The sequence below is a fragment of the Mesoplodon bidens genome (genome assembly GCF_964165515.1).
Source record: "Mesoplodon bidens genome assembly, chromosome: 16".
Taxonomy (NCBI): domain Eukaryota; kingdom Metazoa; phylum Chordata; class Mammalia; order Artiodactyla; family Ziphiidae; genus Mesoplodon; species Mesoplodon bidens.
The window spans coordinates 16,482,537-16,506,970 of NC_138173.1; the positions used below are offsets into that span (position 1 = coordinate 16,482,537).

Genomic DNA, 24,434 nt, shown 5'->3' on the forward strand with positions numbered 1-24,434 from the left:
CTTTTATCATATAGCCAGATGACTTTATAATGGTAAAAAAGAATCAGTTTTGTATAAAAGAATGTGTAGCTCGGAATAACATCCTTAGTTTATAAGTGAATAAAAATTCTCCAGGCTGATTTCCTCTGTTGTAAAATTATTGCTGACTCCAGAGAGAAAAGTAGGCAGAAACGGACATGGGCACTTAAAAAAAAAAAAGTTTCCCCATGAGCTTCAGGAAGGTTCCATCATCACCTTCCCTCACTGTCAGCCCCTCATGGGGGGAATGAGGACCTCAGAGGAGGCCACTTTCTGACTCAAAAAGTTCTCTCTTCTCTTCCAAGTATCAGTGGGTCTGAAATTCCACCCGTGGAAATCATCCCTTTTCAATCTTCTTTTATAAGACAAAGACTTCTGGTAAGGGTAAATGACTTAAGCTCCATTACTTTGGTGTGAACTGTCCTATCTGGTAAATTTCCTCCAGCATGGGGGCTCTGGTGTGCCCCCAAACCAATGGGTGTCAGTAGGGGAGGGGGGAGGGGCAAATGCCTGAAAACTAAGGAAAAATCTTGTTCATACTCATAGTCTCACTCCCTACAAAACCACCCCTTTTCCCATGAATTATATATTTCAAGCCACAAAGACTATGTTTTGGTTGTTTATATATTATTCAGGAAAACAGTATATTATATACCATTAATATAGCATTAATATGATCTATGTTACCTCTGGAAATATCTTTAGAAAATATATATAGGACACACATTCTGTATTCTTTCATTCATTTTGTCATGTATTCAACTAATAATGACTGACCACCTATTTATATACCAGGCATCAAGCACACGAAAATAAATGAGATGCAGATAATGCCAGTAAGCCTTCATAAACATGGGGAGGGGCTGGAGAGAGAGGGTATAAGTGAGTGTCACTATGATTTTTCTCTCAGAGAAGGAATTAGAATTCTCACAAAGCTACAAGAATGGAACATGGGATTCATCATGCTTCTCGCCCTTCTCCTTTCAACCCAGCCTGTGCATTAATCACCTTCAGATACAGTTTTCTCAAAGAAGGTTTTGCTCTCCCAGGAAATACGATGGGAGAGCTGGTGGAAATCCTCCAGTTAATCCACTATGGAGGATTAGCTTCTTGGGGGCAGGTAATACATTTCACTTCTATTTCTGTCTGTCTCTGCCTTTTAACCAGAAGGTGATCAATAGATGCTTTGGAAAAATTAAATTAGAAATACGTTATATATTCCAATGCACATGGGCATTCAAGGGCTTCAATAATGAGACTTAACCTTGCCTATCCAATGCTGTCTGTCTCTCCTTCACAGCCCATCTGGAGGAGGCACATGCTCCTCGCAGGCCAGCCTCAATCAGCCTGGCCTCCACTTCCCGCTTTCACCAGATAACGGTTGTGTCTATTGCTTGCTGGAATGTCTTCTCTCTCCTTTCTCTCCTGTCAAGGCGAGATTCCTCTGGCAAGCTTTTTTTTTTATTATTATTTGACCAATAAAATTGATGGATTCTTTTCTTTCTCAACCCTGATGTATGCTCTGGAGCTCACTGTCTGAGTAACAGAAGCAACAATCATTAAGAGCCACTATGTGTCAGGCACGTATATTGCACGCTATTTCCAATCTTCCCTTAAACTCTATATTTGATGGATAAGGAAATGAAGGCTTACACAGATCTGTGTATCCCACCAGGTAACAAATGCTTTGAAGGAAGAGAGAACTTTTTATGGGTCTTTTTCTCCCTATTTATATTCTAAGTAGAACCTTATTCCTGCCTATTCCTTTTCTGGGTGGACCAAGCACATGGACGATACGGAAGGAAACCTTCCAGATTATCTGGCTGACAGAATTTAATTTGAAAAAATGGGGTGACCCAACCAGAAATTAGTTGCTAACATTACTGCATTTTGTCATTGCAGTGTTAAAAAGTTAGTAGTTTTATGAAAATAAATTTACTATTTTATCTGATTATAAATGATACATATTCATGTAGAGAACACATGCAAAATACAAAAATATATAAAACAAATAAACTTCAATTCCATCCCTCAGAAGGAGCCAGTGTTAAAATTCCTCCATCATTCTTCCTGGTCCTACCCACTCAATTATCCAGCGTTCTTCATGTTTTTCATAGAGCTTAAATTCTGGCACGGGATACATACCAAAAAAGCCGGTAGGGCTCCCCTGGTGGCGCAGTGGTTGAGAGTCCGCCTGCCGATGCAGGGGACGCGGGTTCGTGCCCCGGTCCGGGAGGATCCCGCGTGCCGCGGGGCGGCTGGGCCCGTGGGCCATGGCCGCTGGGCCTGCGCGTCCGGAGCCTGTGCTCCGCTGCGGGAGAGGCCACAGCAGTGAGAGGCCCGTATACCGCAAAAAAAAAAAAAGCCGGTAGAACCAGATACATGTTTTGTAGCTACTTTCCCCTCCACTCAACAATATGGAATAAACATCGTTTAAATCAATTAATCATCTGTATTATCTTTTAAATTGCTGTATACTATTCCACATTATGCATGTCTCATATTTCTTTTAACCAAGCAACGGCTGACAGTTTCTAATATTTTCTTAATTCCCTAATATTTAAGTAGGGCAACAACTGTCAATCTTCCTTACAATTCCATTTTAAGCAACTAAAATAATTAATATTTAATTATTAATTAAATTAATTACTCATTAATAATTAATATTTAAGCATTTTTGTGCATAGAACAGTCACCACTTGATCAATGTTTAAGTGAATGACCACGCTGATGAACAAGCTTAGACAGATTCATGACATTCATTTATCTCTTTAGGCTACATTATACTTTTCCTGACATGATATTTTTAATCACTCAAATCTCTGAGCCTTGTTCACTATATACCTTCTGCTTAGAACATTCTTCTCTAAAGCCCACCCCACACAGCTCTGTTTATTCTTGTTAATCCTTTGTGACAGTTTCAATGTCACCCTCATCTTTCTGAGTACTCCTTACTCTGAGCTCATGTGACTTTAAGCACCTTGAGAACATGACTTTCATCTTGTTTACTATCATCCCTAAAAAGTTTTACAGGGCTTCCCTGGTGGCGCAGTGGTTGAGTCCGCCTGCCGATGCAGGGGACGTGGGTCCGTGCCCCCGTCCAGGAGGATCCCACATGCTGCAGAGAGGCTGGGCCCGTGAGCCATGGCCGCTGAGCCTGCGCGTCCGGAGCCTGTGCTCCACAACGGGAGAGGCCACAGCGGTGAGAGGCCCGCGTACCGCAAAAAAAAAAAAAAAAAAAAAAAAAAAAGTTTTACAAAATTCATTTGTTTCTTAACTCAAATATAAAGTTTAAAATTTTTCTCCTGGATTTTGGAAAAGCCCTTGTCAATTTACTTAAGGCCTTGGCCAATTATGGGGTATGACTTCTGCTTACGACCATTTGAATAGGTATGTGACTGAAAGTAGAGTGAATTATTCATTTTTGTCATTTTGAATTTAAGTACTTTTCCTTATATTTTAAAGAAAGTAAAGGTTGTAATTACTACTTTGAAAAGAGAAAATATTATTTCGCCACACCTCTACATGTTCTTATGATATACATGCTAAATACAATCTTTCAACTGTTAATGCTCCAAGCTACTTACTTTTTGCTTAGTAGAAACATCTTATCTGCAAGTCCAGGGGGACTGCATTAGTATGTGTTTAAAACAAACAATTCCCACCAATTAAAAGGGATGGTATCTTGGATCTAAGAGGTTCCTTTAACTTTTTGACAAAACACCAATACTAGAAGATACTTCTTAGTCCATTATTTTCAAAGAGACAAACAAAATCACCAAATACTGTTGATCAAAAACGGCATCCTCTCCGCCTGCCCCTGCACTCTACCTGCCTTACAAAGGAGTCGCACACAATTACCAGCAAGAAGAATCCAGGATTTAGAAAGTTTTTACTTAGAAATGCTGTTAGCATACTGGACTGGCTGAGCCCAGATAGAGGCTCTATTGTAACTGCCCCGAAACGGGAGAAGACTCCAGGGACCACAACTTAAGCACATTTTGGGGAAGTTGAAGTTACAGGCTTACTCGTGCACTCGTCAATTTTTTTTTTTTTTTAAAGAATTTTTTTCTCTACTAAGCAAACTTCCTATGAAGGTAAGCGAGTAAAATCTCCCAGATTGAAGATTACTGAGCACCTGTCAAAATGAAGAATCTAAACAAAAAGTCTGTCATAGGTGACACCAACAGGTCAATTTCTCGGGATTTTTAAATAAACTGACAGCCATCGGCCAATTATGTGAAAGCTGAAGTGGCATTTCTATTTGGGAAGAAGGAAAGGCACTCCTGAATACTGAGGCCCACCACCATGTGCCAGGCATTGGCTGGGGTTCCAGATAATCCTCTCGCCTAACTGCACTGTACCCCTGGGCCATCTCTGACGCTTGTTGGGGTTGATGGGTGAAGGTCGAGCATTAGTTTTAAGCGAGACCTGAACTTGCGTCACTTCCAAAGAAGTGTTCACTGTTTCCTCAGACCACGCTGCCTCCCAGTGGCTTCATCCACAGAATAAAGCCAATATTTTATAATAACGATAAATGGAATATAACCTTTAAAACTGTGAATCACTATGTTGTACACCTGAAACTTACAATTATTGTAAGTCAATTATACCTCAAAAAAAATAATCAAAAAAGAGACTATGGTAAAACGACGAAGATAGTTTCACAGGCAGGTCAATTATCAGTTTGCTAGAATGACCACTTTTGCTTTACATACGTTATTTAAGTTTCTGAACAGGGAATCAACAAACATTTAGATTCTGTGTTTCCAAACAAAAATCTCACAAAGAGATCCCTGCTCTGAGATAATGTTTATCATTCAATACATTCTTCCTGAGAAATTGTAACCAATTTTATGGGTGATGACTTCAAGCTCAATTCTCTCTTCTGAGCTTCAGACCCACATACACTGCTGCTTGCTGTAGTTTGCCTGATGTCCAACACACACTTCAAATTCAACATCTCAAAATCGAATGTAGCATCTTCCTTCCAAAGCCAGCTAGTTGTCCTGGGTTTTCTATCTCTACCTTATTGTTCAAGCCGGAAAGTAAGATTCCTATTTCCCCAACCCATTACATCAAATCTTCTCTCCTATGCTCTAGACGACTTTCTTAAGAACTTTCCCATCTGCCCCCATACTCTGTTCCTAGAAAGGAACCCTGGTGATTCCTAACCTACCTTACTGACACCTCTGACTTCACCATACAATTCATCTCCATAGCAATGCTAAACATTAGTGATTACCCTTGGCATTCAATATGACATTCAGCTTCCTTAGCAGAGTGTACAAAGCCTCTCACGATCTGGCTTCGGTCTCCCTTTCTGTCTTCTTTATCTCACAACTGCTCTACATGTGCTCTGAGCTTTATATCTCTACTCCAACCGTTCCTAAATGCCATGCTCTCTCACACCAAACGTTACGTCATGGGGAAGTCATATCTCCTGCCCTCTCTGCCTTGCCACCTCTCCCCCAGGCTGGGTTGGCCACCCTGCCTTTGGACTCTATTAAGATCCTTACGTGTCTCCGTCACTGTGGAGATATACTGTGCTCTAACTGTTTTCTTGCTTTTCTATCTTCACCCCCCATCTGGGCTCTTTGAGGGCAGTGAATATATTTCATCTCTTCTCCTCAATGCCTAGTATAGTGTCCAGAATGGAGTAAGCATGAGTAAATTTATAGCACTGTAGCTCTTTTTCTGTGCAGTGTAGATACAGGCAGCTAATATATTTCTGTCTACTCAACAACAGGAATTGACAAGCACATGTCTGTCTGTCCGTTATCTGTCTGACAACCTATCTACCTACCCATCTACCTCCAAACCTTTCCAAGACAGATTTTAGCTTCCTTGGTGACCACTAACAGTAGAGTAAGACCTAGTGAGAAACAAAGCTAACAAATAATCCATTAGAGAAAACACGTTCGTTATTGGGATCTGCTGCATGACAACAGTATAGTGTCATCTAGTGACAACCGTAGGCACCAACATGCCACCACTTCCTTTGTGTTGTTGCAGAGAAATAGCCAGGTCATGGGACATGGCTAGAGAGGTCTGTGCGATGATATTTTGGATCAGAAACCCCTGTTCCCACCTTAGCTTTAGCATCACCTCACCAAGTGGCTTTGGGCAAGAATCGCTTCACTTCAACTGTCCACACACGTACACTGGAGATGAGAAGGCTGAGGTCCCAGTGCTGACGGAGCGTCAAAGTCAACGCTCTGTACTGCTGTGAGAGGAGCTTCCCTAAAGCCCGCCGTCCTTCTCCCTCCTGTATCGCTGTGTACACGGCAGGGTTCTGCTCCACGCTGGGGACACCACCAGCGAGATCCAGGAGCCACCCCTCGAACACAAGGCAGGAAGAGGACAAGGAAAGGACAGCTCACTAGCACAATCCGAGAAACACGCGTCTTTTGGACGTGACGCCAGCATCCTCGCTTTCCGTGAAGGGGCAGCACAGGGTGAGGGAAGCCAGATACAGTAGCTGTTTAACTGCCCAGAGGAAACCTCCCCTCCTGGAACTGGGGGTGGGAGGAGCATGTGAACGGGGCAAGAGCAGGAGGAGGACAGTGCGCTGCGACGTGCCTGGAACCGTCTGCATCTGCAAACTGAACACCGGCAGAGTTTCCGTTGTTCTTCTGGTGTGATGTCTGTTGGAATTCTACACGGGGACTTTGGTGGCAAACCACTTATTATTTCCCACGCTTCATTTCCTAACCACTCCCCAAGTCACCCCCTCTTCTTGCTCCGTGGCCCTACTCTCCAGTGTTTTGCATCAAAGATACTCAATAAAGAGTAATAGCAGATTGGACTTCCTTAGTGCCTCCCGTGTGCTAGAGCTAGCTCTAGGCACTTAACAGGTATTCGCGTCTTGAGTCTTCACACTGACCCTAGGAGGTGGGTACTATCACCATCCAACTTTACAGATGAGAAACTGAGGCACAGAGGGGTCCCTCAAGAACTAATGAATTTGTGAGTTAACCTCCAGTACCCCTAGAATTGCAAGATAACACACCACATAAATATAGGGCTTTGAGTCAAGTTGGAAGAGTTGAGTCATGATTATTCAACAACTTTCTTATTATAAGAAATGTTAACTACAGAAAAGAAAAAATATAAAGAGAACTTATAGTTTAGTTCATGGTAGTCTTATCCCACTATCCAGAGGTAATTTTTACTGTAGAAATTATTTATTTTTTGTAACATTTTTAATGTGGAAAATCTTTGTATCTTCTTTTGGATGTATGCACCTTATTTTTATATCGTACCTCTTGCACGTCCATGGTGTTTTGCCACTAAGGACTTTGAAAATATGACTTAAAAAAGGCTAATATCAAAATTTAACCTCTTGGACAATTTCAGTTATTTTTAGGATTTGTGATCAGTCATTTACTTTTAGCAAGTTAATGTTTGCAAATTGTAAAAAGAGTAGGGTTCATTGTAGACTATTACTTTCAAAAATTTGGAAAAAATTAAAAAGACATAGGAGAGCCTTCCGTGTAACCAAATCTGGTGTTAGTGCTTAGGCTTCAAGTGGATAAGTCACGGTCCCTGCTCTCAAGGGACTGCCGGGGGGGTGGGGTGCAGGTATAGAAAGAGGTAGACAGAAAATCGTAAGATATTACGGGAGGTATTTTTACAGTGAGAACAGCCTCCTCTCCCACTGTGGAACCCCAGCTGCCTGCCTGCATCTGTGCACCTGCAGAGTCTGCCTGCCTTCTTACTGAAGCCCAGCCCTGCACCTGGTGTCCTGAAGCCCATCCTCTCCTGAAACCCAAGGACTTCACTCTTTCTGCTGCTCCCTCTCTTTGCCACACCTTGTATCATCTCTCCTGGATCATTCCCCCGACACCCAAACATGTCTAAATATCTTCTATTTGAACACTAACCGCCCCCCCCCACACACACATACACCTTGGTCTTATGATCCTCTCCACATCCTACCCATCTCTTTGCATTTTGTCATTGTGGAAACTCTCAATCTTTCCTGGTTTCACGGTGTCAACCCTCATCCTCTTTTCAACCCACTCCCATTGGGCTTACGTCTTCCGCTTCACTGAAAGGGTGCTTACCAGGGCCATTACCAGCCACCGTTCTTGGCAAATCCAACAGCCACTCGACACAGCAGTGCAACCCCCTCATTCTTGAAACACTATTCCCTAGATTTCTGTGATGCCTTGTACTTTTCCACCGACTTCACTGTCTACTCCTTACCACTCTCTCTTGCGAGGTCTACTTTCTTGGTCCTGTTTCTAAGTGTCTGATGCCCAATCTTATGCCCTCTTCTCAATTTCCTCTTTCCCCTACGAGATGTTTTGTCTCATGCCTCTATGATTCCCAAAACTGTATCTTCACATTTGCCTCTCTCCTCTGAATTCCAAACCTAAATGTCCATAATCTCTTGACCTGAATGTTGAATAGGTACTTCAAACTTAATATGCTCAATGCAAAATATTTGAGGACAACTCTTCCCCCAACCTCGCCACCCCAAAGCGCTCTTCGTCATCTCAGATAACGTGACCACCCATGCAGTTGCTCAGGTCAAAACCTAGTGGCCCTCCTTGATTCTGCTCTCCTTCTCCTCCCACATCTGACCCATTAGCAGATTCTGCCAGTGCTTCCATCAAATTATACTGTAAATCCTGCAACTTCACACCACGTCCGGAACTGCTGCATCCTCAGCCCAAAGCAACTGTCTACTAACTGGTCTCATTGAGTCCAGTTCCTCATATGATAACCAGTCTGTAGTAAACACTAGTCTATCATATTCATGCTTAAAACTCTCCAATGGCTTCCCATTGCAATTAGAAAAAAATCCAACTTCTTTACCACAGTCTACGAGGCCCTTCATGATCTGGACCCTGTCACTTTCCCCCCATTCACTCTACCCCAACCAAATGAAGCACGTGTTTATTTCTTGAAGGAGCAAATTGCATTCCTACCTCAGGGCCTTTGCACAGGCCATTCCCCTTCCAGAATGACTTCCTGCTGTTCCAGCTGCTTCCTCCCAACTTCCTGGTTTCTTCACAAATGTCCTCTTTTCAGAGACACCTGTTCCTGAATATTTCAGCTAAAGATGCCCCATCTCAGCTAAAGAGCCCTTATCCCTTACATTACTCTCTGATTTTCTTCCTAGCACTTATCTCTGCCTGAAATTATTTTATTTACATAGTGTTTGTTTCCTACTTCCCCTCCACGAAGAGGGTAACCTTCACTCAATTATCGCTGCATCCTCAGCATCCAGAATTGTGCCTGGCACTTAACAGTTAATAAATACAGGGCTTCCCTGGTGGCACAGTGGTTGAGAGTCCGCCTGCCGATGCAGGGGACATGGCTTAGTGCCCTGGTCCGGGAAGATCCCACATGCCGCGGAGCGGCTGGGGCCGTGAGCCATAGCCGCTGGGCCTGTGCGTCCAGAGCCTGTGCTCCGCAATGGGAGAGGCCACAACAGTGAGAGGCCCGCGTACCGCAAAAAAAAAAAAAAAAAAAAAAAAAGTTAATAAATATATATTGACTATTGAATGAAGGACAGAAGGTATAAAGAGTTTATACAATGTTATGAGCATCTCAGTTTTGATGTGTCACAGAGAAACAGCATTTATAACCCCATCATCCAGACTAGCAACATTATAATGTATTCACCTCCAGTTATTATTATTATTATTTTTTTAGATGTTGGGAAGGGGTTTGTTTATTTATTTATTTATTTATTTATTTATTTATTTGCTGTGTTAGGTCTTCGTTTCTGTGCGAGGGCTTTCTCTAGTTGTGGCAAGCGGGGGCCACTCTTCATCGCGGTGCGTGGGCCTCTCACTATCGTGGCCTCTCTTGTTGCGGAGCACAGGCTCCAGACGCGCAGGCTCAGTAGTCATGGCTCACGGGACCAGTTGCTCCGCGGCATGTGGGATCTTCCCAGACCAGGGCTCGAACCCGTGTCCCCTGCATTGGCAGGCAGACTCCCAACCACTGCGCCACCAGGGAAGCCCCCCAGTTATTTTTAATATGTCATAGATGCTAAAATCAGAATTATACAGTATAATTTATTCTGTAGACTGCTTATTTTTAAAGTTACATAATGGTAGCTTTTAAAACTATATTTTCCTCCAGTTTTCTTAGTATGCCACACTTTAAAAAAAAATTAATAAACCTTATTTTTTAGAGAAGTATTAGGTTTATAGCAAAACTGACCATAAAATACAGAGATTATTCATATACCCCCTGCTCCTACACATGCAAAACCTCCCCTCGTATCGACATCTCACACTAGAGTGGTACATTCGTTACAACCAATGAATGTATATTGACACACCATCACCACCCAAAGTCCATAGTTGACGTTAGGGTTCACTCTTGGTGTAGTACATTCTATGGGTTTGAGCAAATGTCTCATGACATGTACCCACCATTGTAGTATCACATAGAATAGTTCCACTGCCCAAAAAATCTTCTGTGCTCCAACTAATTCATCCCTTTCTACCCCCAACCCCTGGCAGCCGGGTGATCCACAGTTGTGCCTTTTCCAGAATGTCAAATAGTTGGTCTCATAGTATGTAGCCTTTTCAGATAATATGCCATAAATTTTAACATTAAGGCTACACTGTACTGAACAGTCTATTTTTAAAACTTGAAATGGACCATGAATATTTTCCCTATATTTAATAAGCAGTCTGAAAACAATTTTCAGTGAGGATGTATCATTTATCACTATTCATCTATTTTAGGATATTTAAAATAGTTCTATATTTTAGTGGTAAAAAACACCATTTGGGAGATGATATAGCATGGGGTTGAGTGGACTTCTAGAAAGCACTGGACCTGAGTCACTTGTCTAAGCCACTCAGCTGTGTGGCCTTAGACCAGTTTTGTTTTAACAACTCTAAGCTTCTCTTGGCTATTCTATAAAATGGAGATAATAACAGTGCTCTTATCATAGAAATATCAGGGTATTAAGTGGAATAACATGTAAAGCACTTAGGACAAGTGTTTAATAAATGTTCATTAATATTGTATCAATTCTCTGCCTATAATTAGAAGTTATTTTTAGAAGTTTTCTTAGAAGTTAAAAGTGAAATTACGGAGTAAAAGGATCCATACATTAAGGTTCTGAATACATATTATCAAGCTACTTTTCTCAAAACTTGTACCAATTTCTATCCTTATCAGTAATGTACACAAGTGTTCCTCCTACTGCACTGTAGACCATACTAAAGCTTGGCCAATTTGATGGACAAGAGGCTGAACACTTACTCTCTAACATTTTTGATTACTAGAGGTGAAATCCAACATTTTCTTTTCTGTGTTGAAAATTTGAATGCTTTTCTCTTGTGAATTATCTGTTTTAAAGCTTTGCCAATTTGATGGGCAAGAGGCTGAACACTTTCTCTCTAACATTTCTGATTACTAAAGGTGAAATCCAAAATTTTCTTTTCTATGTGTTGAAAATTTGAATGCTTTTCTCTTGTGAATTATCTGTTCATGTCCTTTGCTAATTTCTTTAGGTTTTTCTTAATGAGTTGCAATAATATTGATTATTTTATTGGTTAGAAATAGCTTTGTCTTTTAATATTATCTATGGTTTTCAAAAACAGTGTTTGTTTTCTTCCCTGACTACAAAAGAAATTAGTATATATGTTATAAAGAATTTGGAATACACAGAAAAGTACAAATAAGAAAATAAAACCTGGGATCTCAGATAGAAATAACATTAAAATTCTAGAGTACCTCTTTCCATCTGTTTTTTGTTCCTCCATTTATTTATTATTTAACACGTACTTACTGGGTGCCTTCTATGGGCCAGGCACTGTGCTAGAGAAACAGTAGTGGCTATTATTATACATAGGGTATATAATTTTTAACAGAATTGAGAGCAAACTATGTCTGTGTGTATAGTCCTCAAAATGTTACTTTTTAAAAAATAACTTTTTGTTGAAGAAAGTGTATATTATAGCTCAATGAATTTTCACAAATGGAACATAGTCATGTAACCAGCTCCTGGGACAAGAAATGAAACATGATCAGAATTCCATAATTTGGAAATATTTATAAATAGTTGCCTTTGTCTTTGACAAGTAAAAATTCCTAGATGTACAATTAGCACAAATGGTATCAATCTTTTTTAGGCTATTGATGCTTACTGCCAAATGGCTATCCAACAGTTTATTTCCTGTAAGCAGTGTGAGATCTCCTTTTGATCTACCTATATTTTCTCCTTGAGTTTTATTCTTTCACATTTTAACTCTATAATTTACCTATTTCTGTATATAAATTGAATAATCCATTCCTTCACTGGTTAATTTGTTTGGTTTCATTTAACACATACAAAATTTTTCTACAAGTTGGGTCTATGTCTGAGCTCTCTCTTCTCCCTATAGTTCAATGTCAAAGCTGTGCCAACATAAATCTTCATATTATTGTCGAATTATAAAACATTTAATACTTGGTTGAGCTGGGTGCTCACTATTACTGCTTTCTGTCCAAAACTTCTAGGTATTTTTGCCTATTTATCCTTCAAATGGACCTTACAACAATTTTGTCATATTACAGAAAAGAAAAGGAATAGAAGAAATCTCACTTATTCAAATCTTCCTTTAGATCCTTCGGTAGGATGTCAAAGTTTATTCATATATTTCCTATAAACACTTCTTATATAGGTTACTCCTTATCTTTCCTTTAATTTTTTTTGTGTTGTAGTTACTGCAGCTATTTAAAAATTATAATTTAATTAAATTTTCTACATGTGTGGCTAGAAGAAGGCTATTAATTTTTTAATTTAATTCTATAGTCTTTTACTTTTCTGAAGCCCACTGTAAATTCTAAAACAATTCCTGGAGATTCTCTTCAGTTTTCTATGTATATCAAATATTATGCAAAAAAGCACAATAATTTTAATCTTTCATTTCATTTCTTTCATATCTTATTGCGCTGCTCCAAATTCCTAGAACAATGCGGACTAATAGTAGTGACAGAGGACATTCTTATTTTGTTTCCATCTTCATGACAATTTGCCTCTATTATTTTATTGCTAAGTACAATGTTGGCTGTTGGTAAAAGGAAAATATCTTTTATTATGTTAAACAGCCACATATTTTGACTAACTTTCTGATAAACATCAGAATCAAGGAAGTCTTGGAATATAGCTTTATGTTTCTATTTTTTACTTCAGATAAAATAAAGATGATAGAATCTTGTGAGAAATGATGAGATAGGAAGAACACATATACTTATTCATGAGTAACAATAATGGATAAAATATGGGTATTGCTTCATTCTGATCACCAGTTACAATATAGTTAAATTCAATACATATGTATTTTGTCTAATAATCATTTGCTGCTTGCAAACTTATTTTGACTCCTAAACTGAGGGCTTTGGTGTTACTCTTATTAACTAAGAAAATAGACGAGGTCAAGCAACCTATCTTAAAACAGAAAGGCAAGGTCAAGTCTATTGTCTTCCATGGGAAAGGACACAGAAATCGATCTTCTATCTGAGACAACAGATAAGAATTTAATCTAACAAATACTCACTAATGGTCAACATGTATAGGGCAATATTCTAGGTGTTATGAAGGATGTTACCAGGATTTAAAAAAAACTGTAATCCTTTATGTTTGCTAAATTTATCAGAAGAAAATTAAATACATATACAAAAGCCTATGTCCAGAGCTGAAAATGACAAGTGGCAAACACATGCCTATGGTACATTTATGTTTAGAATGCAATTACTGATAGGCCCACACACTTTCATAGAGTTGTTTCTTGGCTGTGATATGCACTGAAAGAAGAAAACAGCTCAAGCTCTTCCAGAAGTGTCTTCTTTACAAGCACCTATGGAACCAGAGCATCCAGCGTCTACAAAGAAGCTGGACCCTGGGCATCAGAGTTCATTCTTGTTTAGCAACAAAGCACTTTCTAGGTGAATTATACTTTTCCACTCAAAAAGTCAACTTCTCAATTAGCTTACAACTTTTCCACTTTTGGAAGCACAAGCATTAGGTCACTACAGAACGCTTCGCTTGAGATCAAAGCTACTTAGCATTGGCATGACTGACATTTTGAAGTAAGATTTTTTTCCTAGCTAAAAATCAATTTATAAACAAGATATATTAAAGTAATTAACAGACGATAACCTAAGTTTTAGACTCATAACATATTACTGCAAATTTAAAGACTGAATGAAACCAAGGGGCAAACTAATTTCTTTGCTTTATAAGAAAACTCATTATAGCTTACGTGCTTTAAGTTATGGCATTACTTGGAGACTGTCCATGGTGCTTTTCCTTGGCCTTTGACTCATCAAACCCAGCTCTACTGAGACCAGAACCTTTGGTCCCAGGCCTTTTCTTAATAGAAAATGTGAAAACAAGGAGCTACAAGAGTAGGTGATTGAAAATCAAACCTGGGACAGGAGTCTACATATCAAAGGCCCAAGAAAGGGCTGGGGTATTCACATTGTAAAGCTTGACACCAAAGAATCCTCTGGTCTGTCCCAGCTAACCAACACAACTAGGAGCATGAAGGAGAAAGTTGTAGCACAGCTTCACACTTGACTAGGCGAACGTGGTGTGTACAACCCAGGAGACAAGAGGCGGGTCCCTGCTGCTTCCCAACCCTGACCCCTGTGGCCTGACAGCAGAGACTCTTGGAGGCTACCATGTTGATAACATCAGTTAGGATGGCAACCATAACGCCAGTGAGATGATATTACTTAACACCAGACAGAAAGAGAACATTCGACATCAGCTTGTACCTTATTTTTCTTTAGACTCATATTAATCTTGATGAAATATCGTCCTTTAATTGTGGAAAAATCCAGCAGGATAATCGACAAAAAGCAAGTAAAACTGAAATGCTATCGTATTCAGAAGGTTGATCACCTTTCAATAAAAATCCAACAGAAAGAGCTCTTTCTCCATTCAGTCAGAAAGAGACAGACTTTACTAAAGAAGCTGGAAAAAACCCTCCAATTTCATACTGTCATTCATAAAAAATGACTTCCATAATAAGCATCGTCGGATTGCACACGGAGACCTTTTGGTAAAATGATACGCAGGGTGTTAGTCAGACTTGGAAATAGGAAAGCCAGGAGTGCATGGAACTGAAGTCTAAACCCTTCTCTGGGTGGGGGGGAAAATATTATTTCCTCTGATAATTGTGTCTCCCTGTCACTCATGGTCCTTCACATGTCAAACATTTTTAATGGTTCAAAAAACCAGCTTTCTCCTTCTTATTTATTTTTTCCTGAAGTGTCAATAGAATTAAATTGTGATTGCTTTTATTAAAAACTCTCACTAACTGATATGACAAATAAGACTTTTAAAACTAAAATGGTTAACTTTATTATGTCTTAAAATTCAGTGAAGATATTTCTAAATTTAAAATCATATCGAAAATTTCCTAAATAATATCCTAATAACCATTTTAAGCAAATACTTTGATAACACAAGAATTGTTACTGGAAGCTCCTTACATAGTATATTTCATTATTCAGAATCTCTTTTAAGCCACAGCTTGAACTAACCAAATTATAGAGTGGCTGGCAAAAAGTTAAAATTTTAAAAGAAAATGAGGCTTAAGTCAACAATTAGAGTTCAGAAATCACACTTCAAGCTAACCAATAGATTGTTAATCTCCTTGAAATTACCTGTACTCTAGATCTTCAAAAGCTAAAAACATGTAATTAAAATATATTAAAATATTCATGTCCTTTACGACAGTACATTGCTAATTGGAATGTGAAATCAAGCATTACCACATCATTTTTGCCTGATGAGATAATTTTGGTTTTCTAAAGAGTATTAAGCTAATACATTTATTTTTGCCAGGAAATAATTTTACTCTATTTTGAAAGAAACTAATATTTGCAATGACCAGTCTCAGGTTTGTTGAATTACAAAAATATAAAATGAAGAATTGAAATAAGTATAAAAACCAATGTATTTTTTAAATATTGCACAAATCTAAAGCAAGTAAATAATTTCCGAAGACAGAGGCTAAGTGAATCTTTCATTTATACTTTTGCTTTACATTATTCGCAAGTAAAATAAAATCAATTTTGGGAAGGTTACAAGCTTAAATAATTTTTCACTATTGATTTTTACATTTGGTTGAATTATTCCTTCATTCTCTTCTCTACTTTACTTATAAGAAAGAGTCCTCAGGGCTTCCCTGGTGGCGCAGTGGTCGGGGGTCCGCGGGGGGTCCGCCTGCTGATGCAGGGGACACGGGTTCGTGCCCCGGTCCGGGAGGATCCCACATGCCGTGGAGCGGCTGGGCCCGTGAGCCATGGCCGCTGAGCCTGCGCGTCCGGAGCCTGTGCTCCGCAACGGGAGAGGCCACAACAGTGAGAGGCCCGCGTACCGCAAAAAAAAAAAAAAAAAAGAGTTCTCATGCCAAGAGTAAAATCTGATACTTCAATATCTGTGTGGATTCCTAGTTCTTCTTTTTTTTTTTTTTTTAATTTGGGCTTATGAAAAAACTACATCCACTCCAAACCTAAACTAGAACTTTTAATATTTACTTTTATTTCAGACCTTCTCTATATAGTTCGGTGTGAATAATGTTAGTAAATAAATAAAAATCTGGCTGTATTATATCCAAATTGAGTTAGGAAGCTTTTCTGTCTATATTATACCAAGTTACTATTTTGTCTAACTTCTCACTTTTTACCACATAGTTTTGGCACTGTACAGTCAAGCTTTGTCATTTTTAAGGGGTAGAGTTTAAAAACAATAGAAAATTACTGCTAATTTCTTCTTGATGGATGCTATTAATACCTATTAACATCAGTAAGAGTAACAGGTTTGAACCCAAGACAAAATATCAGCCTAGTCTGTATCGTTGGAAACAACCGAAACTTAGGAAAGGAATTTTAACATATTAGTAAAATATGGAATTTTTTGGTGCTGTTCTCTTATGAAGGGAATCACAACCATAAGGCAGAAACAGCTTTTGAAAATAAGTATGATTATTAAGCTTTTAGAAAGGCAATTCTGAACTTGTCACTCACTTGGAATATTTCCACCTTAAAAAACAGTAATGCCTTACATGTAATTTCCTTAAGGAAAGCAAACACTTTAAAATGCAAAAAAAATTCTGTATTTCACCCTAAGTGTAAAAATAAATATTTCACTAAGGAATGGGGGAAAAATGAAGCACATTTAAATAATTTCATTGCACTGGAAGTTGCCAATTCGTCTGTGAGTAGTTTCACTGCAGATGAAAAGAAATCAAAATACAGGACAGATGTTGAACAAACCGCATTTAAGTTCTGTCACACACTGGCATTTTTCAAATGATTTTGGCTCATCTATGAAATAAGGTGCATTTTGCTTGATTTTGAAAAGGGGAAACATAAGGAAATATTTAAAGGCCAATTGCTGCCAATTAACTTTGATCAGTAAAAGTTCTATTTGAATCTTTCAGATTCTTCTCCTGTCTGAAATAACATACATTTATAAAATCTAGGAAAACAACAACTTGATGATTAATGCCTGTTGGCAGCCCTACCACAAGCTTGCTTAATAGCAGGATTTAAATAAACAACTATCTCTATTATGAAGGGAGTGAAATGTAGTTACAGGCATGTTTTCTCATAATGGAGCTATGAAAACCAATATTCTTTATTCTTAAAAATGCTTCTGGGGCTTCCTTGGTGGCGCAGTAGTTAAGAATCCGCCTGCCAATGCAGGGGACATGGGTTCGAGCCCTGGTCTGGGAAGATCCCACATGCTGCGGAGCAACTAAGCCGTTGCGCCACAACTACTGAGCCTGTGCTCTAGAGCCCGCGAGCCACAACTACTGAGCCCACGTGCCACAACTACTGAAGCCCACACGCCTAGAGCCCGTGCTCCGCAACAAGAGAAGCCACCGCAATGAGAAGCCCGCGCTCTGCAATAGAGAGTAGCCCCCGCTCGCCGCAACTAGAGAAAGAACGCGCCCAGCAACGAAGACCCAACACAGCCAAAAATAAATAAATAAATAAATAAATAAAAAGCTTCTAACCAAGATCAGCATGTTTGTCATTGCCCGTAACACATTTAACTAGCCATCTTACAAAAGTTTCCCCCCAGATTATAAAGGACAAATAAAATCATCAGCAGTTTGACATAAGGAATCCTTAAGGCAACCCAAAGAGCAGAGGCCTGACTAAAATGTTATACGACCAACTGGGCCAGACAGAAAAGAATCTGACCCAATACGATAAGAGTCTGACATGGACAACATATGAAAGGATCACAAATTCTGTTGGATTCTAAAGGTAACCCATCTCAACAGTGATTATGTAACTGAGAAATCTGTAGCTTCTGATAATCAACACAGTTTAATATAAAACATTCTTGACATCAACTTTTAACCCCTACCAATAATCATGTGGAATCGAACTTTGAAATACAACAGCCAAATAAAGCAAAACAGAAACTCCATGAAGGCAAAACACATGACCATATAATAATTACTTTATCTCCTTATTCCAATTATATATTCAAAAAATAATATCCCATCGTTATTTTAGGACCAATCACCTATTTCCAAACATGCAACATGAAGAGTATATAAAATAATCAGAACTTACCTCTAAGTCGTTAAAAAATAGATGTGTGTCTGCCAAGTTGAAAATCATTTCTTCCATTCGTAGTCCAAGGGAAACGGAAGTAGGTGGATCCTAAAAGAAGAATTTTACAGGTCAAGAACATACATACTTCAGGGTACAGGAAATAGAGTGTCACGCTGAGAGGGAGTTAGCATCGGGAAAGGACAAAAGGCTTGGGCTCCAGCTGCTTTTAGAGTGCGTGGTTTATTCTGTATTTGAACTTCAGTGACTTGTTTTATTTAAAAAGTACCTCTAATGTTGTTGGTACTTTGCATAATGAAGAAAAAAATTGCTGCTTATAGGACTGCAAAAAATATAAAATCTAGGGTTACTTAGACATATAGAGTAGAGGAAATTCAGCTTCACACGTCTGTTTCAGGAGCAAGAAATTCAGTGAATCAGGAAGACATTTTTTTTTATGTTCCACCTCAATCCATGAAGAGTGTCTAAAAGCACTGCCACAAATATCAGAAAATAGATATAATATAGATTAATTTCAGAAGGATAGAAAATACCAATTTCACTCCAGATGATAACTACCATTATTTTTTATTTATTCAGATCGCCTGCCAATTTTGAGTATACTCAAAATGGAAGTGATGGCCACTCTGACCAGCTGGCACCATGCCAGTTCAGGAAGCTGATCTTGACATTCATGTGACACTATCCAGTCATCAAACAGCCAGTAACACACACAGGGGAGCACCAGCATTCTGAACAGTGGCTTCTACCCAACGCTTCAAGCCTTCGACACTAGTGATAGTCTGTCCCACACAACACATATCCTGATGACATCTGTTGGTATTGAAGATGGGGGATAGAGAGATATTTGCAAGGTTTTAATGGTGTTACTCTATTCGTAATGCATCAAACCCAGGAAGCAACGCTGTTCATGGTGAATATCCTGCATAATTAGTGAAAAAGGAAAAATATTCTGTAGAGAAAGTATTCAAGGATATAATGTGAGTTTTTCAAGTTTTTATTGGCATTTTAATAGCAATACCAACTTTCACCTTTATGGCCTTTAAATTTTTCCAAAGAACAATAATTTCTGATATACTATTTTATTATCACAGCAAACCTTTGGAATCTATGTGGATCATTTAATTAGAGAAACTGTAACTAGAGAAATTATGCCTTCATGTCGCCCACCCATCTAGCTGGGGTGTACTTTGTGTATCACCACCTGTCTTTGAGTCTTAGAGTGGAGAAAAACCCAGAGAAAATAAGTCTTGCTTTCTAATACTGTCCAATATAAACCTTGTACATTTTCTCTATTGTCTTCATTTCAAAGCTCAAGACTTGCCTGTGTTTTACCCCCTACCCTCCAAGTATCTAAAGTCCATCAACCTCAAGCCCCATCTTCTCATGGGCTTTGGGAGGCAGCGACAAATGGTAGAAGAGCCCTAGACCCAGAGGCCAAGCCCTATCCTTGTTCTCTTAGTTACTTTGGTGTCTTTATCTCACTGAGCCTCAGTTTGCTCATCTAATAAATCAGGTGGCTAGATGGCAAATATGTTGTTCTCCCGTAGAATAAAAAAAAAAAAAAAACTCCGTCTCTTCATTTGTCACAATCATATGTGTTTATACACCTGGGAGAAAGGAGGGGCCTGGGATGGTGGAGGGGGCCGAGATTCACTGGGTGCCAGCCATGGGCCAATCAACTGTGGCCAGGGAGGCCGAGTCAATACCATCCCTGCACCACCCATCCGACTAGCTCCGCCCACCCCACCAGCACACCCTCAGCTCCAGCACCAGCATGGTTTATCTCACAGGAGTCCCAGAGACGGACAAGAGGAGGTTTGGGGAAAATATGGCAGGATGGTACTGCTGGTCTCAATTCCCCTCCCACCTAGGCCTCCTCTGCCAGCTGACTGGCAATGAAAAGGAGAGAGAAAACACATTATTGCCAAAAATCTGGGGTTAGCTTGGCAAAGGGGCAAAGCAAATACCCCAGGGTTTGTAAGAGGGCAGACAGGAAATAAAAACACATAGACCAACTGAGTGTCCAAGAGCTGTGCAGGGAGGGACAAATAAAAACACTTCCCTCAAATTTCTTGTACAATGATTTAGCCTTGTTAAATCTTCCCTGCTTGATACCACCTAAAATCTATGAAATTTCATAGGTTGTAGAAGAATTAAAAACTGTTTACAAAGAAGTAAAGAAAAACTCTCACTGAATCTTGGTTTTATAGGAAATTGCTCACTTCCAAGAATTCCAAGTATCAATAAGTGTGCTGGGAAAAACAAATGCTCAAATACATACAGCCTAGAGCAGAATTAACCAGTAGGGGAAGTTCAAACAGCTGTTTCTAAAACAAAACACCTGACTCAGGTGTGGCCTCCCTCTAGTTGAGGCCAATAAAAATACACTACTTGTCTCATAACCACATCAATTAATCTTTTTATGGGGCCAGGCGAAGGAGACTCACTGCCATTATTTAATGGGCAATTGTAAATTGATGTGCCATGGTATTGTTACTTCTGAAAAAGGATTATTTCTCCTTGATATGGTTGCTTATTTATACCACCATCAAAAGTATTACTCCATTGTTTGTGAATACATAGCATACTCTAACTTTTCTTCATAAATTATAGTAATGACTTGTGAGTTGGAATACTAATAAATCTTAAAGGCTTGTTCAGTCTTGTGGTCAAATACAACATAGATGTTGGCCTTATTTACCTTTTAATGTTTTTCTCTTTTGTTATTAGCGGTCACTCCTTAACAGTTTTCACACCTGTCACTCCACAGTATTGTTAGGAAACATTTACACCACCAATAGAACAACCTGACGGTTAACTGGAATGAAAGAATTTTAGAATAGGAAGCGGATCTAGTTGAAAGCAGTGTTTCTCAAATATTTTTTAACCATAATCCACAGTAAGAAAAATCATTGTATACTATGATCTAGTAACATCTCTCTCTCTGTGTCTCTCACACACACACAGCTGAAATGTGAGCTTGGCAAAACAAGGCTTTCCACACTGTGTGGAGAGAACTCTGTTACTTTCCATTTCATCGACCGTTAATGTGTCGAAGTCTATAGTTTGGAAAGCAGAGTTCTAAAGAACACCTACTTTTGATTTCAGAGACAGGAAAACTGATTTGCAGCCGTGTTATGATTTGCTTGTGGTAACAGAGCTGTTAGGGTACAGAGCTACCTCACCCTAAGGGTTTTACCTGAAGGGAAACTAGCCAGAAGAACAGATAGGTAACCATGGTCACAGATCTGCTTCCACATTCTAGCAACTGGAGTTCTTCTCAAATCAAGGTTGGATTTGATCTTCCTATTATAATAATCTTTCAATATTTTCGTATTTTTCAAACATGGCTGATACAAGTCAAATGTCAAAAAAGCTAACACTGAACAGTTAATAAATTAGTCCTAGCTTGATGGCTTATTTTGGCATATATAGTGGAAGAAAGAAAAAACACATTTTTTAGACCCAAACTGAGACATTAAAATCACCATGTCTTTGGCTTAATCTTACTTTCCTTGTGCTTTGCAGTAACGAATTCCAGAGCTGTAGTTGTGAAATGGTGCCTTTTAAAACACCATTTTTTGCTACATCACTTTTGAAAAATTATTTAGAACTTCGCCTCCACTTCCAAGAAACATTTCATTTTAAGTAAACCTTGTTGCCAAATGTTTCCATTCTTTTCTGAACTTGACTCCTCTGTGGTATTTACCACTTCTAATTTCTTCTTCCCTTACGTCTGTAATATCATCAGTCTTTTCTGGGCATCTTCCTAGAATCTGATTACCCATCCCCTATCCCTTCAGTGATGTTGGTTCCTAGGACTGTTTTCATCCATTCCTCATTCTATTCACACTGCCTTACAGACTCCAACACACTCATACCTTCAACTATCACCCCATTCCCCTCTGTTGAACCTCAGACCTCATTTGTAGGCCCATATATCCATCACCTATTGGTCCTTTGTACTTGATGACCCATAGAGCACCTGAAACTCAATGGGCTGCAACCTGGATTCATCATATTTCCCACATCCAATGAACCACAAGCTCCTGCCCCTTGGACCTGGAATTCATACCTTCCTTATATTCGCCACCATTTTCTTTTCTCCAGCCATGTGTCTCCTTTGTAGCTATCTGTAGTAGCTTCCCTCACTGGATCGGTCTCCCCCGGTTACCGACATGAATACAACCAAGTCTCTGTTCAACCCCCATGCTCAGTCCTGCATCCCACAGAGTGCTTCTTTCAGTGCCCCTCCATTAATCCAGAGTCTCTTCCCCGACTCCTCCCAGCCGGGCTCATCAGCCGCTGGGTACCACAGCTGTATGTGCTCTTGTCTATGTCAGAGGCATATCCCTGTATCTTTCTCTCTCCATCCTTGGGACCATGCACAATGCCTGGCACAGGGCTTTCACAAAGTTTGGTGGAGGAATAAATGAATGAAAGAAATAAACAGCAGATATTTCAAATAATTGTAATGAAGAAAAAAATATTAAATTTGATCTTTAGTTAGTTATTAGTGTTTAGTGTCAGTAAAAAAAAAAAAAATCCTAGATACCTAGCTTAGGGGGAAAAGAGGACATTTGATTCCTAAAAGTCATTCTATCTACATAATATGGTATCAATATTAAACACATTCATTCATACTTTGTACCTGATTAAAGAGCAGCTCATTTTTAGAAGAGCTACTTACAAAGCCTTTCTTATCTATCTGATGCAGTGAATAAGATTAACATAAGATCAGCATACAATTATTTATTTTTAAAATTTATCAGTGGTATGCGTTACAACATCTTGAAAAATATAGTCTCATATTGTCTGCAATCTACTTCCCTAGTAAAAACTGAACAGTTCAGTGAAGAGGCTCAAAGAGAGAAAATATAATCAAATGCTTTATCATTTTTCTTGTTTAATGAATAAACAGTATAAACTTACTAAAGTTCTTCTGCCCAGGAAATTCTACCAGCTGTTCCTTAAGAAGACAAGACAAACAGCATCCAACACCACCCCTCACTCACACACACACACACACACACACACACACACACACACAGAGGAATGAAATTTAACTCTGATCTGAAATTATTTTGATATGATAGTAAATTGCAAAGCAACCTACATGTCCATCAACGGATGAAGATATAAAGACGATGCTGTACAAATCTACAATGGAACATCACTCAGCCATAAAAGGGAATGAAATAATGCCATTTGCAGCAACATGGGTGGACCTAGAGATTGTCATGCCGAGTGAAGTCAGTCAGAGACAAATATCAAATAATATCACTTATGTGTAGAATCTAAAAAAAGATACAAACGAACTTATTTACAAAACAGGAATAAACTCACAGACATAGAAAACAAACTTATGGTTATCAAAGGGGAAAGGTGGGGGAGGGAGGGATCAATCAGGAGTTTGGGATTAACAGATACACACCACTGCATATAAAACAGATGAACAGCAAGGACCTAGTGTACAGCACAGGGAACTACATTCAATATCTTGTAACAACATATAATGGAAAAGAATCTGAAGAAGAATATCTATATATATATATTCTATATATATATTCTATATATATATATTCTATATATATAATATATATATATATATATATATATATATATATATATATATATATATATATATATATATATATATATATAACTGAATCACTTTGCTATACACCAGAAACTAACAGAACATTGTAAATCAACTATACTTCAACTTAAAAAAAATTGCAGTTGTCTGCTTGAAGTCATGAAAATAAGGTGAAGGAACTCGTTGCAATGCTAGGCTACCCAGGGCTGTTTTGTGTAAGTCAAAAATGGTGGGCTTCCCTGGT

The 24,434-nt window shown here is 38.9% G+C and overlaps 1 protein-coding gene across 8 annotated transcripts in view; it reads right to left on the reverse strand.

Annotated features, from left to right (window-relative positions):
* The window catches only part of EYA1 (EYA transcriptional coactivator and phosphatase 1), a gene marked incomplete at its 5' end in the record, with an annotated part of 317,837 nt that overhangs the window by 30,149 nt on the left and 263,254 nt on the right, over window positions 1-24,434 (reverse strand). For 5 of the 8 annotated variants that reach the window (XM_081258271.1, XM_081258277.1, XM_081258274.1 and 2 more), the window contains one exon: window positions 18,589-18,678. The exons of 2 other annotated variants lie outside the window; for them this stretch is intronic. In XM_081258271.1, coding sequence (XP_081114397.1) covers window positions 18,589-18,678 — 90 coding nt within the window. Of the gene's footprint in view, window positions 1-17,169; window positions 17,345-18,588; window positions 18,679-24,434 lie in introns of those variants that run through there. One more of the 8 variants, XM_081258278.1, reaches the window with a different exon arrangement.